The sequence below is a fragment of the Neocloeon triangulifer genome, unplaced genomic scaffold, assembly GCF_031216515.1.
Source record: "Neocloeon triangulifer isolate White Clay Creek 2 clone unplaced genomic scaffold, ASM3121651v1 ptg000002l, whole genome shotgun sequence".
Lineage (NCBI taxonomy): Eukaryota > Metazoa > Arthropoda > Insecta > Ephemeroptera > Baetidae > Neocloeon > Neocloeon triangulifer.
Window position 1 is genome coordinate 5,076,572 of NW_026775545.1, and position 17,028 is coordinate 5,093,599.

The following is a 17,028-nucleotide window of genomic DNA, read 5'->3' on the forward strand; positions in this document are numbered from 1 at the left end:
CCTTCAATGGAAGCAATGCTAGACGCGCAAAAATGTAATTTATTTCCCGCTCCACGGTATGTAATTCAAATATTTCAAATGACAATCGCCGAGCGCAGGCCCTAAAACTCTGACCCGCCCACATTTTCCTGCTGATGCTTCGCGAATTTTAGTATTATTGAAATCCTGCTGACACATGCGATGGCGTCAACCGGCTCAGTGAAAGATGCGACTAAATATCTTGCTACCCAGCAGGCCGAGTCTCCTCCGGAGTTGGCCGCCGAATGGGCGAATCTTGAGGAACTCTACAACAAAAAGTAAATCACAAAATTTCAATGCGATCGTCTAGTTTTGGCTGTTTTGCAACCAAAATGTGATGTTTTTGTTATGCCAAAGACACTTTCTCAATCGTTCTTTTTATTGTAATTTTATTTTTTCCTGTAGCGTTTGCATTGCTAATAAACAAATCTTGGCCTAAGCGATTCATTTATGTGTGCATATTTCAGACTGTGGCACCAAATCACCCTTAAGCTGGGCACATTCGTCAAACACCCTTTTCTTCAATCAGGAGACAAACTCATCCAGCTCTACAGCAACTTCATCCAAGGCTTTGAAAACAAGTATAAAAATGTTATAAAACTACTAAATTAAAAAATCCTCAATTTCTGTTATTTCTTTTTAGAATAAATCCACTAGCTCTGGTTGAGATCATTGCGATCGTTGTGCAGCAGTACGAGAACTCAAAGGATGCAGTGGCATTTTTGCAGCAGACGGAGCCTAAAGTGCAGTCCTGTGCAGAGGCAGTGGCCTTGTGCAAAGTTCTTGCTGGAAGCATTTTGTTAAACAAGCTCGAGGATCAGGCTGGCACAAAAGTATTTTTTTTTTTGGTCTCAGTAAAAATTTTCTAAAATATAAATCAACCTGTAGAAAGTCATCGACGAGGTTGGAAAGCTTCTGGACGATGAGGACGGTGTGACTCCAGTGCATGGCCGCTACTATCAGTTGGCTAGCGATTTGTACAGACTGCAGAGCAACTATGCCGAGTACTACAGAGCCTCATTGCGTTATCTCGGCTGCTCCGAACTTGATACCCTGTCTTCCGAGGACAAAATCAACATAGCTGCGTTTCTCGGACTTGCTGCTCTCCTTGGAGAAGGAGTCTATAATTTTGGAGAATTGGTAATTTTTTTTTTAATGAAGCTCAAAAATATTAACTAGATTTTGCAGCTTGCCCACCCTGTTCTTGAGTCATTGGAGGGCACCCCTGCAGTTTGGATTAAGCAATTGCTGATTGCGTTCAACCAAGGTGACATTGCCAAGTTTGAGCAGATGAGGCCTAGTTGGGAATCAATGGGCGATCTCGTAGCACATGAGAAGCAGCTACGTGAGAAAATCACCCTCCTCTGTCTCATGGAGGTACATTTCTAAGTTATGTTGTTGACTTTGAGACGTGTCGTTTTCGTAAAATTATAGATGACCTTCAAACGTCCATCAAACAATCGAATTCTGACGTTTGCCGAGATCGCCAAAGAAACTCAGCTCCCTGTTACTGACGTTGAGTTTTTGGTCATGAAGGCGCTGTCTCTCAATTTGGTCAAAGGTGCGATTGACCAAGTCTCCCAAAATGTGCACATGACCTGGGTGCAACCTAGAGTCCTTGACAAAAATCAGGTATCTACCAATTTAAACTTGCTATGGTGGTTTTGCAAGATCTTTACTTTTGTAGATCAACGGAATGATTCAGCGCCTCAACGCTTGGTGCAACGACGTCAAGTTGATGGAAAATCTTATGGAAGAAAAGGCTCATGAAATTCTCACTCTTTAGTTTAAAAGTATTTGTTTTTGCTTATTCTTGTAAATTAATTTAATAAAGATACAATTCAAACTTATTTTGTCCACTCCTCAAAACTGATGACCTGAATTCATAGTCAAATCTTAGTGTATGTTACATTTGAATATTCAAAGTAATTAACCAGATTTCGATGATAGCTCAATTGCATAAGTTAAGGGTGGTGGTTGAAGAGCCATGTTCCGTAGCATGCACAGGTCTCTTGCTGTTTCGCGGCGTCCGGCGGAAGTGCTGGTATCGTAAAGTTGAAGTAACAGTTGAGAGCTGAACAGATCGGGAAGGGAGCTCAAGAGGTGTGGCACTAGTGTGCTAGGCATCACTTGGAAAACAATGCGTGCTTTGTCCTTGCCACACAAAACACAGAACTCCAAAAAGTGGAATAGGAAATGCTTGTGCTGGGTTATTTTGCCATCAAGGGCGATAGCGGAGAACGTCTAAGAAAAGTGAATTAGTTAAAGATAATTTTAAAAAAATGATTTTCAAATTTACCTCAAAAAGTTTCAGCAGGGCAGTTTTCAGAGGCTCTCTGATGGCAGGCAAACTGGATGAGTTGCTTGTGTCTTCACTGCAAGCGGCCTGATTTGCACTATTGGCAACGAACATCAAACTAGCACTTGCTTCACTTTGAGAATCAGTGGAGCCCAGTCGCAGCATTTTGGCTGCAGGCACCATGCTTTCCAAATCCTTGTAGAAAAATTATTAATTTGTATAATATAAAATTATGTTTGTATAAGTACCTCTGCGTCGCTATACATTCGAGCCCTTTTCCGTGTGCTGGGTTGTCCGGGAACCGTATTGCTGCCAAACTCGAGGGCAGCAAAGATGCAGTAAGCACACAACTGGGCTATCGCTGATGCTTGTGGTTCAACAAGATCAGAACCCCTTTTGAAAAAAAATAAATATTTGCGTAATTAATGATTAAGTGCAGAGCATACTGGTTTTTATTGTGCAAATATGCTGGCACAAGATGCTGAACCAAAGCAAGTGTGCAGAGCTCAATATCTAGATGAAAAATGCCAAAGGCCAAGTCAATGGCCCTGCTCAATTCATCACTGTATCTGTACTTGAGGACTTCCTAAAAAGAATTATTTTTTCTGATGATGAAATCTTAAATTGGAAGTCACTTGCCTTTATAATGTTTGTGACGAACCAAAGAGACCCTCCAGTATGCAGAAGTGACTCCAAAGTTGTGGTTGCTTCTACATTTATCCAACCTTTCTTGTGGGTATTGGTCCAGACGCTAACCAACTGCTCGCTTATAGGCAGTGAGGACACAATGCTGGAAACAAATATTAGTTTAATTTTTCAACATTGATTTGCAACAGAGTTTACTTGTGCGACAACTTGGCTTTGCTGGCAGATGGTGGGTGTAGATCATATTGCATTTTTCTGATAATTTGGAACATCAGATTTGACCTCTCTTTGTAATTGTCCTGCTGGGGCATGTCGTCAGTCGGAGATAAGAACTGCTGTACCATGTTCATCGGCTTAAGCAGAGCATCCTGGTCCAAAATTTGCATGTAGCTACAAAGCCAGGATGCAGCACAAACTGGCAAACAGCCCATGCGAGATCTCATGCTGTCCAGCGCAGACTTTACGTCTGTCGGAGACAGAGCGCCCTGCTCCCATGCAAAAAGAAGTTCTTTGGTGGCTGCGGGGACGAGCAAGCAGACCTCGTGCCATTTAACTTGGCTGTTAAAATGATTGAAGAAAAATTAGCAATTTAAATAAAAAAGAAATATATTTCAAGCCATACTTTGTCTTAAATTCGGCATCAGGTGTGGTGAACTGTGAGAGGATTGATTCCAATTTAGAGGGGTCGCAGTTGTTAAGCATTTGATCAGGTGACTTTGGATGGCCTTTCTCTGCCATGCACTCGCTCACCCATTTCTCAAAAAAGGAATTTCCAGATGTGCCGTCTTCATTTAAGACAACCTCAGATCCATAAGACTGGAATAAAAATAACTTCAAAAAAAATTTAATATAGTTAAAAATAAAACCTGAACAATTGAGCAAAGCATGAGGAATGAGACGTCAAAGAGCATAGCTCTGGTTAGAGATCCCTTTCCTGAGGTTGCCTCATCAGCTGCAGGAACTCTACTCAGTTCGTTAAAATTGATCAGCTTGGAGACAAAGGTCCGTAGCTTGTCTTGCACTGTGGCAACGGCCAATATCAATTCAAAACTCTTTCCAGTCAGCACTTGAGAGAGCACTCCAAGAAGAGCATCCTGATGTTTTTAAATATAGAAAAATACAGTATGACATTTAAAATCAATACCTGAATTTTCAAATAATCAGAGTCCAGAGTCTTGAGAATTCTGGCCAGGGTGGGTTCAGCTCGTACAATCACTTTTGGTATTGTACCAGCAGCCTGATGGCTGTTCGGATCGATTTTGATGACCGCCGACACGGCTCCTTCCCTTTTTGCAGAGAAAACTTGTGCTTGCTTTTCAGTCATTAGACCAACCCTGTGCAATTCTGAGACAAGACATTCAACTACGTTGCAGTTACTCTTGACATCTAAGGTATCCAAAAGAGGAGTAAACTGAAACAGCAACTCTATTGCCTCAATAATATCTTGGGAAAAATCCTCTCCCGCTGTATTCCCTGCGTTGTATTATTTCAGTATTAAATTAAATTTTATTCAATTTGACTTAAAGAGCAAACCTTTCACTGTTGCGTTCAGTTTCAAGAGAATTTGGGGCAGTTTCAAAAATGTGAATGCGCCCCACTGAGACTCGTCATTTCCACCAAGAGCGTCTCGCAAACACAACAAACAGGCTCTCATTAATTCAGAACAGATTCGAGGAAAGTTGTATCCCTAGGGCATAAAAATTCATAAGATAATTCTACAATAAAAACGAGCTTGTCACTTTGAGCCGTTGAATTAGAAGAAGTTGATTGACGAAAAACTGGGTGTCAGCGCTGGGATTGAGAAGAACCTCAACTGCGAGCAGAGGCTGCAGACAGTATGTAACTGGCTCAATGGGGTTGTTTGTATCAACAGAAAATGTGCTTATCTCCAAAACCCTCAGCTGCTTCAATGTTCTATAAGTGGACATTAAAAATTCCATAAATTGAATCAAGAAAAAATACTTTAAAGTCTCTTCGACATTATTTCCCAAATTGATGCTTCCTGTTGCTGCTTGCGTCAGAGCATTTTCCAATTCTAGACATTTTGCAACAAATTCTCCATGCAAATCTAAACAATTTTATATTGATATAATAATTACAATTAATGAAAATTAAAAACCTTTGTCATCAAGTCGAGCCAGGCAAAACATGGCCTTCGCAAATTCGCATTCGAGAACTTTAGAGAAAAGTGCAGTTGATCTGACCAACATCTCTGTATGTTCCTGGCTTGTGCCAAGCTCGACCAACTTTTTATAAGCATGTAATGCTACATTTGTAAGCCAGTTTACTAGAGAAAGAACTGCCTTGGCCAAAGCTCCTTCTTCGGCTTTGCTTCGGCAAGTCATTCGACCCTGAATATAAAAATCATAACATTTAATTATAAAACTCTTCTGTTTTAAATGACATACCAGGATTGCATCAACCAGTTCCAAAAGACTGATCACACAGTGAGGTTTGTTGACTCCGTCATATTTACTGATTCTTTGTATAACAGCCGCATATGATACAAGCTGAAAATACATTTTTGTATCTATAAAATTTAGATTTAAAAAAGACAAACGCGTATACCTGTGAGCTAAGGGAGTGCTTCAAATATGAAAGGACGAGTTGGTTCGGTCCTGGGCCTACAAGAGCCTGTTGCAAAATACAGTCGGCCAAATTGTGAACGTCTCCACTCACCCCTCGAGGGAGAACCTATTCAAAATTTTATTATGAACTTTTGGACTAATCAAATTTGAAAAAAGGTATGTATTTTACTGTTTTGATCTGGATACCCCACTGCAGGTCATTCCACCTTTCTCGCCAGGCTCGTAGCAAAAGAGCCTGCAGACTGCTCGTTTTGCTGGTGATTTTCGTCTCCATCGCACCTGATAAATAATAGTGATAATAAGATTATTATAAAGAAGTTCGAACTGTTGGGAGTCCAGCTTTTAAATATAGCACTCATTTACCTTTCAAGGAATATATTTTCTTCGCAAGATCAGCGGTGTTTTTTTTTTAGATTTGTGTTGATAGCGGCACTTTACTTTTTCTCAAGCTTTTTCTGTTTTGATTTTTGTTAATTTTGTTTACGTCGGAGGATGGGGGACAAGGGGGACTACGGAGGAGAGGGGCTACAAACAAATCAAATACAAATGGCGCGAAAGCAACAAAATTTTATTAGTCCTCGTGCGCTTGATTTATTTTTTGTTTCATTTATTTTTTTAATCAGAGAAGCTCTTGAAAAAGAAAACAATAGCTAGTTTTTTTTTTATTCTCTTTTTTTATGAAAATAATTTAATTCAAATATTTAAGAAAATATAATTTTTTGTTTGCTAGAATTTTGTTATAATATAAATTAAAAACCAGAATAACCCGCAATTAAGAATTTTAAATTTTTTAAGGAATTTGTTATTACAACTGTCAACAAAATTCAATTTTTTTATGTATTTATCGAAATTGTCAAAAAAATGAAGAATATTTAAATGAAATCATTTTCATGGCACTTACTAAAAAAAATATAAAATAATAATAATAATGTAGAACCAGCAAAATTGAATGGGATTTTACATAGTAAAATAAATTTTAATTTTTAAGCTCAATAAATATAATTTTATTACAGCTTGTATGACGAGAAGGCACATCTTTGCACTTGGTACTAACTGACCAACAAGACATAATTAATCATGCACATTTTGTTTCGCAGTTTGCTTAGTTTTAAATCGATCACATACATTAGCCAATTTGCTTTTAAATCTTCTCGTGGAAACCAATGCCAGCAGCACAGTTAGTATGGTCGCACAAAGGTTCTGTTTTGTTTGTAACAATTTTGATAATTATATACCTACAACCTTGTATTCTAAAATATAGAATATTAATTTGATGCCCGTTTCACTTATTTTTTTTCTTCTTTATAATCCATAAACTTGTAATAATCATATACCTAGTAACGCGATTACCTTTTACTTCGATAATAATTATTATGCTATAAGAGTAATAGATTCGTTTTAACAGTTTTTGGTCTTTTCAATTAGCGCCGAGCGCGCACAAATGTGTTTGTATTAATTAATTCATAAAGTATAATAATGTTTAATAATTACATACTCCTCGCCTGCAATTTACATAGTATGCATATTATTATGTGGTAATTATAATTAATCAACAAATTAACTTCTACGCATTTAAGAAGTATGTGTCCATCTTGATCGGAGTGTGGTGCAGAGTGTGTTTATTTATGTGATTTTCGATCTGAATAACAATTTAGTAATACATCATCTCATCTTTGTCCCACAAGCAAAATAATTTTATTTCCCCGTGTAAGTTTTAATTGAATTAGTATAGGAACAATTACAAAAAATATACCAATATTTGTAATGTTTAATGGAATTTCACACTATACAATTTAAAAAAAAAATGATAGTTACAAATTTTACCCCGAACTTTCAACCCTTTTAAATAGAATTTCAACAGTGATCATAACAAACATAAAACCCACCAATTGATCAAAATAAAATACTTCAATTAATCCCAAAAAATTTAAAGACTTTTTGCATGTGTAAATGGAATATATTTCAAGACATAGCTTGTAGGGGAATGTGAAATGGACAGTGCTGTGGTCGAAGCCTTTAAATAAACGAAGCTAAAGTCAAACTTCACCCCTACGTATTCACAATCGAGTATTCGCACACCAAAAACCTCTAGCAAAAAATAATTCGCTGCTTAAAGACCAGCTCCATTAAACCAGCTTTTCTTCTTTTCTTAAAATTGTTTAACAATTTCTCTTTCAAATTTCAACGATTTTGTGACCCACAGATCCCTTAACAAAAACTCTAATTTTTTTAAACACTACGTTGGCAGAGGAAAATGAAACTAAATTTCAGTCTTAAAAAAAGATCAAGAGAAGGTTACTGAATCACTGCCGCTTGAACAAATGTGTGTCACAGGACCGGTGGGTCGGGAAGAAGCCCGATCGATACGAGGGCTAACACAGAAGCAAAGAAAATTTCAACAAAAAGAATTTCTGGTAAATAAATAACAAAAATAATTAACAATCTGCAAGCCAGCCGCACACGAATTGCTTGCTCCTTCCGCCGACAAACAAAAGCGACACAAAAATGTAAATTTCTGTTCAAATATATAAACTTCTTTTTCACTTGCACATCACAACCAGGTGACATTAAATATGTATTCTCGTCCTTGAATTGATTTAAGATGCCTAAAAATTAAGTCGTTCTTACTCTTGTTACAATCGTGTCAGAGTGGATCACATATTTATCATAATAAGTGATGGTTCTATCCAGTAATTTGTCAGTATATGGCATTGTTTGCTGTGATTGGAAACGATTTTTAATAATAAATAAAAGTAGAGCGTTCCTTTCAAGGAATGAAAGAAGCGCTGATGCTGCATAATAATTACGCTAGCATAACCTTCATTAGTTTAAAGGTGCACGTTAATACTGACTTTAAGAGATACACTAACGCTTTTAAAAACCCAAAAGAAAAATCGTCAGCAAGACCCTACCTTGTAAGTGTAATATTTTTAAATATCATAACCTGCAAAGCCACTTTCCGGCTACTCTAGATAATTCTGCGGAACAACAAACTCGATTTTTCTTTAGAATTTTTCATTTAAGACTAGAGTTAGCAATTTAAAAAGATTGGATCAGAAAGCGCGATTGGATTTGGCTATTTTTCCAAAGATTTTTAGAGTACAGAGTGAGTGCCTGTGTATTTAGTAAATATTCATTTTGCTCATAAAGGTGTAGCTGTATATATTTTACTTTTTAAGTATGATTCTGATCTAAATCTCGGACCGACTGTAAGAATAAAATTTAAAAAATATACTATGTCGTCGTCAATAACGAATAATTATGATGTTTGCATCGTTCTAGCTTGGCTGAAATGTATTTCATTTTTTTTTTAATCTATAATTAACATGAGTGTATCTCTAGCAATCGTAGAATGTGTTGCTGTAACCTCTGGATTAACGTGTTTTCTTTGCTTATAATCTTTGTCACTGATATGATAATTATGCAGTGTGTTACTCAGTTTAATGGATCAATCAACCAGAAAGAACCTACATAAATATTCATTGTATGCATTTTAGTTAATATAACTCTGCTTCTTAAATCACCTATGGTGCAGTAGTAGTTAAATTACATGGTTGAATCCATATATATTATTAATTATTATTCTCTCGTCTTTCCTTACTTTCTTAGTTTGCTACCACTCTTTCATAATAACCGATTCTTTTAGTTAATTAAGCTAAAATAATAACCGTACATAGTTATATTATATAACCATCATTAGTGAGGCACTGGAAGTTTTGTCATGCAAATAACTACTTTACGAAAAGCGATTTTTTTCCAAGTGTACTGTACATCTTGTCGTACTTTAGGGGCCTCCAATCCATCGAGCGACGCCGTGTTTGTAATTTTTCAGTCAGTCCCTTTCCTTTTTAATAAACACCAGAGCCCTTCATTGGTCACAAATGGTAATATGCAGAGAAGGAATGCTAAAATTTGAATAATTATCTCCCTACGTGCGAGGCAGCGTCAGGCTCGACAAGTTCCAAAGAAAAGAATAAAGTTTTTACTGTGCCTAAAAATTGTTACAAAAATTTCCATGATATGCAGAAAAATTTCTATAGAAATAAATTAAAAACATCAATATCTTTTGAGCTTGCATAAACTTTGGATTTCATAACAATTTGCTAGTCTCGAATAGAAACAATTCATTGCATATCTCTGGACATCTGTGTAAACCCTACTTGATAATTGAAGGTCTTTTAGAAATTGACATTAACCAAAAATTAAAAAAGACCCATCAAATAATTAACTGATTTTTTCTTTTTGAAAGTTTGTTCTAATATTCGAGTCTTGTGCCGCCTCGAGAGAGTTTCAGCTACTAGTGACAAGTCATTGGTGCGTCTTGCTGAGCAAATGTGAGTTAAAATCGTAGATGTTTGAGCATTGCTCACCACAGATATTACATTTCCATGGGTTACTGTCGGAGTGGCAGCCCTTGTGCAGGAAATAAAGGGTCTGATCAGGAAACACAATCCCACAATGAACACATTGACAGCAGCCGCCCCCGGGCATGCCGCCCCGCGGCGGCTGCTCCAAGCACTGCGCCAGGGCGGACGCCCGCCCCCGCCGCGGCGCAGAGGCCGCCCCTTCGTCTCGGAGCAGTGACTTGAGGGGTGACACCTTGATCAAGGACAGGGCGCTCTCCTGAAGCGGCTGCCCGTTGCTATCTGATGGCTGCCTCTCGGGGGTGGTAGCGGCGCCGCCTCCGCTCCCAGCATCCTCTTTCGGCTCTTGCTTAATTGGGATCAGGGAAATGGAGGGAGGCGGAAGGTCTGCCGCCGCCTGCTGCGCTGTGCTGGACGGAGTGTTCGAGTTGGACGACTGCGGCGAGGCGGATGGCGAGTTGGCGGTGCCGTTTGTCGAGCCCGGCCTCTGATGACTTAAATCAGCCGGAGGAGAGAAGCTGCCCCCAGAGTTGTGGAAGTTGGATCCACCTACAAAAAGAATATCTGTTTTTATATATTGATATTCAGGATATTCATTTAATGTTTTATATTTTTAATTTTTGTTTCTTTCCTAAATAGGCTAAATAATGCGTATTTAAACAAAAGGGAACAACTTTTGGGCTTTTGGATTGCCATTACTTTTTTTCATTTAAATCCTGGGCAAGTTAAATCACTAAAATATTAATCTATGATGTCAAATCAGGTAAGTGCTTTTGTAAAAGGGGGAATAAAAAAATATAAATTGAAGATGCGAATTCTCATATTTAACTGCTTCTTTAACTCTTATGCAAACATAGTGGGAATAAATTGTACGCCAAACTAATTACAAATTTAAATTTAAAGTCAAGTATTTGAAATTACCAGCTGGTGCCATGGAAATTTCGACGTGCGGAGCAAGGAAGTGAGGTGGGATCATCTGCATGGGCGAAGTGGAGTCCTGCGACCTGTCCATGTCGGACGGCTCAAATCGCAGGGCTGAGTTGGTGAGTCCAGGCGGCGTGGCCGGGTTGTCGAGGTCGATGCCGTGCCGGTTGAAGAAGTGGACCCTGAGACTCTTCATGGAGGTGGCGCGGTAGGTGCAGAGTGGACACGTCTTGACGACGTCGTTGTGGCCGACATGCTCGTTCTGGAAGTGGGCGCGCATGGCAATCTGCCGCTGGAAGCCCTTGTTGCAGATGGGGCAGTGGTAGGGCAGCGACTTGGTGTGGGTGGTGAAGTGTTCCATCAGGTGGTCCTTGCGGAAGAAGCGCTTCTGACACACCCGGCACTCGTACGGCTTGACGCCCGTGTGCCGCATCTTGTGTCGCCGCATGTTGGCCCCGTTCGAGAATTTCATGTTGCACACGTCGCACTCGAACATCTTGTTGCCGCCCCCGCCACCCCCGTTGCCGCTCCCGTTCGTCATCGGCCCGCCGTTGTCGCCATTATTGCCACCACCCCCGTCCTCTGATGTGCTTTGGCCGTGGCCCCCCGGGGGCGACGGCCGCTCATGTTCCTCCTCCAGTCCGGTTCCAGAGCCTCCGGCCGCCTCCTCAGCACTTGACCCACTGTCGTCGGCACCCACGTGTCTGTCCGGCTCTGTCATGGCATTCTTCTAGACGATTACTTTCCTGGAAAAATATTTAAAATATAATTAATTAAATTCAATCTTTATGAGTGACAAATAAAATAAAATAATAAAGATGGAAGGCATAGTAGTAGCTCTTTAATTAATTTTTTTTTTTTTAGGAAACTTCATTTAAATTGAAAATAAATTTTATTCTTCAAATATTAAGAAAATTAAGCAATTTTATGATAAAATATACATCGTCTGTTATTGCATGAATTGATTGGTTTGCTAAAATAAAATTTATTGACTCTCTTTAAAATAAAGACAGAAAATCAATTTCAGCACAAACATGTCACAAATTTTTTTCTGGAACGTCTATTAAATTTTTAGCAAAATTTATTGTAAACATATCATTATCAATTATAGATTTGAAAATTTGCAATTGCCAACAAGGGTCACATTGAGTCAGCCGAGCACCAGAGCATAATAAAAGCCCACGGATCGATGTCGAGTCCGACACGTCCCGTGAGTGGACCCTTGTCATCAAGGTCAGCAGGACGCTCAACCCAGCGGAACCATTTGAGAAAAATTTCGGTGGTCAAAGAGATGATCAAGTCCCAAAAAAATCGACTGGGAACTGCGAAACACCACCTTGCATGCATAAGAGGCGGTCTGACGTGGTACGAGAAAAGGCGCTGGGCCCGTAAATAAACAAAGACAGTCGTTCCGAACGGTGGGCACCACTTACGAAAATGGGCAGAATGTGCTTCCAACTAACAGGCGGACATCCCCTCGCGCTGCTGGCCGAAATTCGTCGGGCGCCTGGCCATAAAATCGATGCAAAATAACCTTGCCCGGTGGCAGATTGTTCCATTTACTCTGCCATCTTATAAAAAACAAGTGAAGGCGCGACCGCAGCTGACGCAGAGAAATGAGACGCGCTGCCGGAGAGGGAATTGCGGGGAGCGAACGGGAGTTGTGTTGCCGCTGGCTGGACGACCAAAAAAACGCATGTCCTAAGTCAACCCGTTTGGTTTCTGTTTCCAATTCGGACGCGGCGTCGTCGCAATGAAGCTGCTGAAACCGGCCTGGGTTGCCCATGAAGGTTCGATTGATTTTTATCTTTGTTTTTAATTAACCTACCCCAACAGTAAATTCAAAAACAAAAGAAGAAAATTTTGAACTCCAAGAATTGTATGTTTTGATGTTTATTATTTTCCAGGGCGTCCGATCTTCTCAATCGACATTCACCCTGATGGATCTCGATTCGCCACAGGTGGCCAAGGTTTGATTGGAATTTTTTATGTCAGTTTGAACAATTTTTTATTAAAATTTTCAAATGTTTTAGGTGAAGATTGTGGCAGGGTCGTAATATGGAATATGGCCCCTGTGCTCTCGGAGGAAGTGGAAAAAGATGAAAATGTCCCAAAATTGTTGTGTCAAATGGACAACCACCTTGGTAAATTGCTTGTAAATTTTCATGAATTAAAAATTTTAAATTTGCATTTTAACCAGCTTGCGTAAATTGCGTTCGATGGAACATGTCTGGCCGATATTTAGCTTCATGTGGAGACGACAAAACGATTTTGATCTGGCAACACTCTGGCTCAGGCGGCTCGGTTTTTGGCGGAGGTTCCACAGCTGAGTCCTGGCGATGTGTCTTCACTCTTAGGTCTCATTCTGGGGACGTTTTGGACCTTGCTTGGGCTCCTCATGACGCCTGGCTTGCTTCTAGCAGCGTCGACAACTCAATTATCATATGGAACGCCCTGAACTTTCCTGGTTTGTGAAGTTTAAAAAAAAAATTTATAATCCCAATTAATTATTTTTTAGAGGTGATCACTGTTTTGAGAGGACACAGTGGACTTGTAAAAGGAGTTGTTTGGGATCCGATTGGAAAGTTTTTGGCCTCTCAGTCGGACGACAAGTCCTTGAGAGTATGGAGAACATCAGACTGGAAGCAAGAAACGTCAATCACAGAGCCCTTCAAAGAAGTAATTTTATATGAACATTGAAACAATATTTTCTAAAATCCATTTGTGTCAAGTGTGGTGGGACAACGCATGTACTTCGAATGAGTTGGAGCCCTGATGGCCAGTATCTGGTCTCAGCTCATGCTATGAATGGTGGAGGACCCACAGCTCAAATCATTGAACGTGAAGGATGGGTCACAGACAAGGACTTTGTAGGGCACAGAAAGGCCATAACTTGTGTTGTAAGTATTTCTTGATTGAAAGTTATTTTCATTTTCAAATAAGACAATTATAAATTTAAATAATTTTTTCATTTTCTTTCACAGAGATTTAATGGCAACATTTTGCTCAAGTCACTGCCTCACTCAAACAAGCCTCAGCAGTACTGTTGTTGTGCCATAGGATCTAGAGACAGATCAATTTCAGTTTGGTCGACAGCTCTGAAGAGACCGGTTGTGACCATAAAAGAACTCTTTAACGATTCTGTTCTTGACTTGTCGTGGAGTGCCAGTGGTTGTGTCTTGATGGTTTGCTCGTGGGACGGCACTGTTGCATGTGTGGAGTTTGAAGAAAAGGAAATTGGCAAGGCATTGAGTGCTAGCGAAAAAGTTTGCAAACAATTTTTCTCTAATAATTTATTTCTGACTAATGAAAATTTGTAACGCAGAAAGCTCTACACGAGAGAATTTACGGAAAATCACTGTCAGTTCCAAACTCTCTCACTTCGACTACCATAGTGGAAACTCCTGAACTGCTGGCAGTCAGAGAATCTCAGCGACAGCAGCAAAACTCAACCCCAACAAAAGTCAATTCTGTCAGTAAGCCCAACACAAATATTCCGTCTCCAATGAGAGGGCCAAGCAAGCAGATAGAAACACGAACTTCAGACGGCAAGAGAAGAATCACACCTATGTTCATACCAACTGTCGTTGACAATGGGTAAGAGAAAGATTTTTTTCCATTGGATGGGAAGTTAAAAATAAAGCCTTAATTTTTCAACAGAGAGGCACCCCAACCTTTCAGCTCATCTTCGCAGCCAACCTTCAGCAGCTCTACAGAGACAACGAGTAAAATAGTCATTGAAAAACGTGAGGACATCATAACGCCCAACGTGAGCAAACCTTCAAACCAAAAACCACAATCTCAGGAAAAGTTGGAATCGGCTTCACCGAGCAAGTCGATGGATGTAGATCAGACACCCCCTAAACCTCCTCCACCAAAACTGATTGAAACTCCAGAAAAAGTCAACGGCTCTGCCTCAGATAGCATGGACCAGCCGACCCCACTCACATCAAAAGTCGACAAGCCAAGGTATTTTCTGGAAAATTGAACTTTGCATTTATTTTAAATTGTTAACCATTAATATTTTTGAAGTGAATCAAAACCAGAGGAAGCTCCAAAGGTTGAAGATAAGCCGAAGGAAGATAAGCCAAAGTCAGAAGAAAAGATAGAGAAGACTCCATCCGTGTCGTTTCAAGATAAACCAACAGAGATCAAAACCAAAACTGGAAAAAGAAGAGGCCGACCACCTCTGTCTGAAAAGGTGGACCGTCTTGAAAAGACTGAGAAAACTATTGCCACACCTGCAGCACCTGCACCAGTACAAACACCAGCTGCCCAATCTCCTGCAAAACAAGTTTTGGTTGTGGCTGAGAATGAGTTTAAATTGCCTGCACTCGGCATAGACAAAACTTTGAATGTGAAGGTATGAGTTGCTCAATCAATTTGAATATTTTGACGTAAGAAATAAAATGTTGAATTTTTAAGGTGTCTGGATGCCTGGGGAAAGTACTGACTGTAGAGAATTCTGCAGTTGCAAGCTCGTTTGGACCTCTGAATTTGGTGAAATGTTATTTCAGCAACAAGAGCCCTAATGACAAGGGGTAAATTAAACTTTATTAACTGTGAGAGATAAATAATTTAATTATTACAAAAGCTCTGATTGGGAGGCAGTTTTGAGCAGCAAAGCAGTGGCAGCAGGTTGCAACGCATTTTTATGTGCAGTGTGTTGTGAAGATTGCACGTTGATAGTGTTCGAAACAATGCACGGACGAAGACCTCTCCCTCCTCTGCAGCTATCTGGTAGACCATCGAGGCTCATTGTCAGTCGTGGCCACATTTTTGTGTTAACTGTGAAAGGAATGCTCAGCGTATGGGACGTACCAGCAAAGAAGGCAGTCTTGGTTGATAAATCCATAACACATTTGCTGGATAAAAATGGTATTCTGATCTTTTTAATTTAGATTCTGAACAATTTATAAATGGCTATCTATATTTTTCAGCGTCTGTCGTCAGTTGCCAAGTTATGGAAAACGGAAACCCTGTTTTGACACTTTCGACAGGAAAATTGTACCTGTACTGCAACCAGCTCAAAGCATGGCAAGAATATTTTTGTCAAAATTGAATGACCCTCAATTTTATAATTATTCCAAAGGACTCTCCTCGGAGATGGACGAGATCCTGTACAGCAGAGCTCCAGCCACCTTTTGTACGCTAACGCAGTTACACAGTCAGGAAACTTATCTGCTTCTCCGATGCCCCCTCTCACTGCTCTACAATCTGCTAGCAAAGTTCATTTGTGAGTTTCTTTAATTTTTTATTAGCTAGTTTGATATTAATGATTTGCCTGGTACAGCCGCTCAAACTTATCTTCAGCCTCTGGTCCTGCAACGAGTTGCACCCTTACGTTCCTTGAGCAGCAGATGGCATCAAGCAGACTTCTGCAGTCATCTAGGGACTATCATCTGTGGTTATCAGCTTTTGTCAGATTTTTGGTGCATGAAGGTAATTGAAAAGCCACCAAAGTAAAATACTTTATTAATGCATCTTAATCTTAGGAATGGAAGCTCGCCTAAGGCTGATATTTGATGAGCTTTTGGGTCCAGCACATCCACACTCAGCCAATAGTAGATCATGGGATGATAAAATCATGGTAAAATATCTTAATTTTGTTATCTTCTGAATTTAATGTTTTATTATAGGGACTTTCAAAGCATCAGCTTTTGCAAGAAATGCTAACTGTGGTTGCCTCCAATCTTAGTCTGCAGCGACTTTACTCTGAGTACAATGATTTGCTAGAAAGTGCTACAAGCAGCAAGTAAATATTTTCACCTTTAACTATTTCGTTCACAACATCATGTAGTCTTGATGAAGTCGGTTCAAAATCAATAAAAGAAATTGATATTTTTACAAGAAAATCAAGTATTTGGAAGTTATTTCAAAACCAAAATAAGTATATAGACACATAAGTACACAGAATGGTTTTAAAATTTTTAATGCAAATATTGTTGTAAGTGTAAGTCTGCGACGGAAAATTTAATTCTAGTAATGTGTGCTATAAATTTCCACTCATTTGCAAGCTTTTTACTTTTCTCTTGCACACATGTCTCTGCGTTGAAACTATAAAAGCCTTTATTAATTGACTAATTTAGCCTTTTGATGGAACCTTTCTCCCAATAAAGTGAAAATAAAATCTGTTCAATTCTCAGTGGAGGAAATTACGATATTTATAAGAAAATGCATTATTTTGGAC

General features: G+C 39.4%; 4 protein-coding genes across 5 annotated transcripts; 2 read left to right on the forward strand and 2 right to left on the reverse strand.

Annotated features, from left to right (window-relative positions):
- The first annotated feature begins 134 nt into the window (after positions 1–134).
- Positions 135–1,868, forward strand: LOC132202454 (26S proteasome non-ATPase regulatory subunit 13). The gene is made up of 7 exons (XM_059629383.1): positions 135–296; positions 486–599; positions 662–851; positions 907–1,158; positions 1,207–1,395; positions 1,453–1,650; positions 1,706–1,868. Exons 1-7 carry the CDS (start codon positions 181–183, stop codon positions 1,802–1,804), a joined length of 1,158 nt encoding a protein of 385 aa, XP_059485366.1. The 5' UTR covers positions 135–180; the 3' UTR covers positions 1,805–1,868.
- On the reverse strand, positions 1,791–6,047 carry LOC132202445 (mediator of RNA polymerase II transcription subunit 24). The gene is made up of 18 exons (XM_059629371.1): positions 5,914–6,047; positions 5,720–5,829; positions 5,531–5,656; positions 5,371–5,472; positions 5,082–5,313; positions 4,925–5,030; positions 4,702–4,876; positions 4,496–4,649; positions 4,107–4,435; positions 3,829–4,056; positions 3,585–3,778; positions 3,161–3,520; positions 2,957–3,107; positions 2,764–2,903; positions 2,566–2,710; positions 2,318–2,512; positions 1,953–2,262; positions 1,791–1,895 (listed from the first exon to the last, which is right to left on the reverse strand). The coding sequence occupies exons 2-18, from the start codon at positions 5,822–5,824 to the stop codon at positions 1,882–1,884; spliced, it is 3,066 nt and encodes a 1,021-aa protein (XP_059485354.1). The 5' UTR covers positions 5,825–5,829; positions 5,914–6,047; the 3' UTR covers positions 1,791–1,881.
- Positions 6,048–9,509: 3,462 nt separating this feature from the next.
- LOC132202522 (zinc finger protein ztf-16) lies at positions 9,510–12,430 on the reverse strand. Of its 2 annotated transcripts, none has more exons than XM_059629494.1 (3): positions 12,272–12,430; positions 10,836–11,584; positions 9,510–10,463 (listed from the first exon to the last, which is right to left on the reverse strand). In XM_059629494.1, exons 2-3 carry the CDS (start codon positions 11,557–11,559, stop codon positions 9,859–9,861), a joined length of 1,329 nt encoding a protein of 442 aa, XP_059485477.1. In that variant the 5' UTR covers positions 11,560–11,584; positions 12,272–12,430; the 3' UTR covers positions 9,510–9,858. The 2 variants fall into 2 exon arrangements, with proteins under 2 accessions (XP_059485477.1, XP_059485468.1); XM_059629485.1 differs by having other exon boundaries at positions 9,510–10,478.
- Positions 12,431–12,459: 29 nt separating this feature from the next.
- On the forward strand, positions 12,460–16,688 carry LOC132202514 (protein HIRA). The gene is made up of 17 exons (XM_059629473.1): positions 12,460–12,628; positions 12,746–12,808; positions 12,872–12,982; positions 13,039–13,305; positions 13,357–13,517; positions 13,571–13,738; positions 13,823–14,104; positions 14,164–14,435; positions 14,499–14,807; positions 14,871–15,201; positions 15,264–15,379; positions 15,433–15,716; positions 15,779–15,875; positions 15,931–16,074; positions 16,132–16,280; positions 16,334–16,428; positions 16,478–16,688. The coding sequence occupies exons 1-17, from the start codon at positions 12,592–12,594 to the stop codon at positions 16,595–16,597; spliced, it is 3,006 nt and encodes a 1,001-aa protein (XP_059485456.1). The 5' UTR covers positions 12,460–12,591; the 3' UTR covers positions 16,598–16,688.
- The last annotated feature ends 340 nt before the right edge of the window (positions 16,689–17,028 follow it).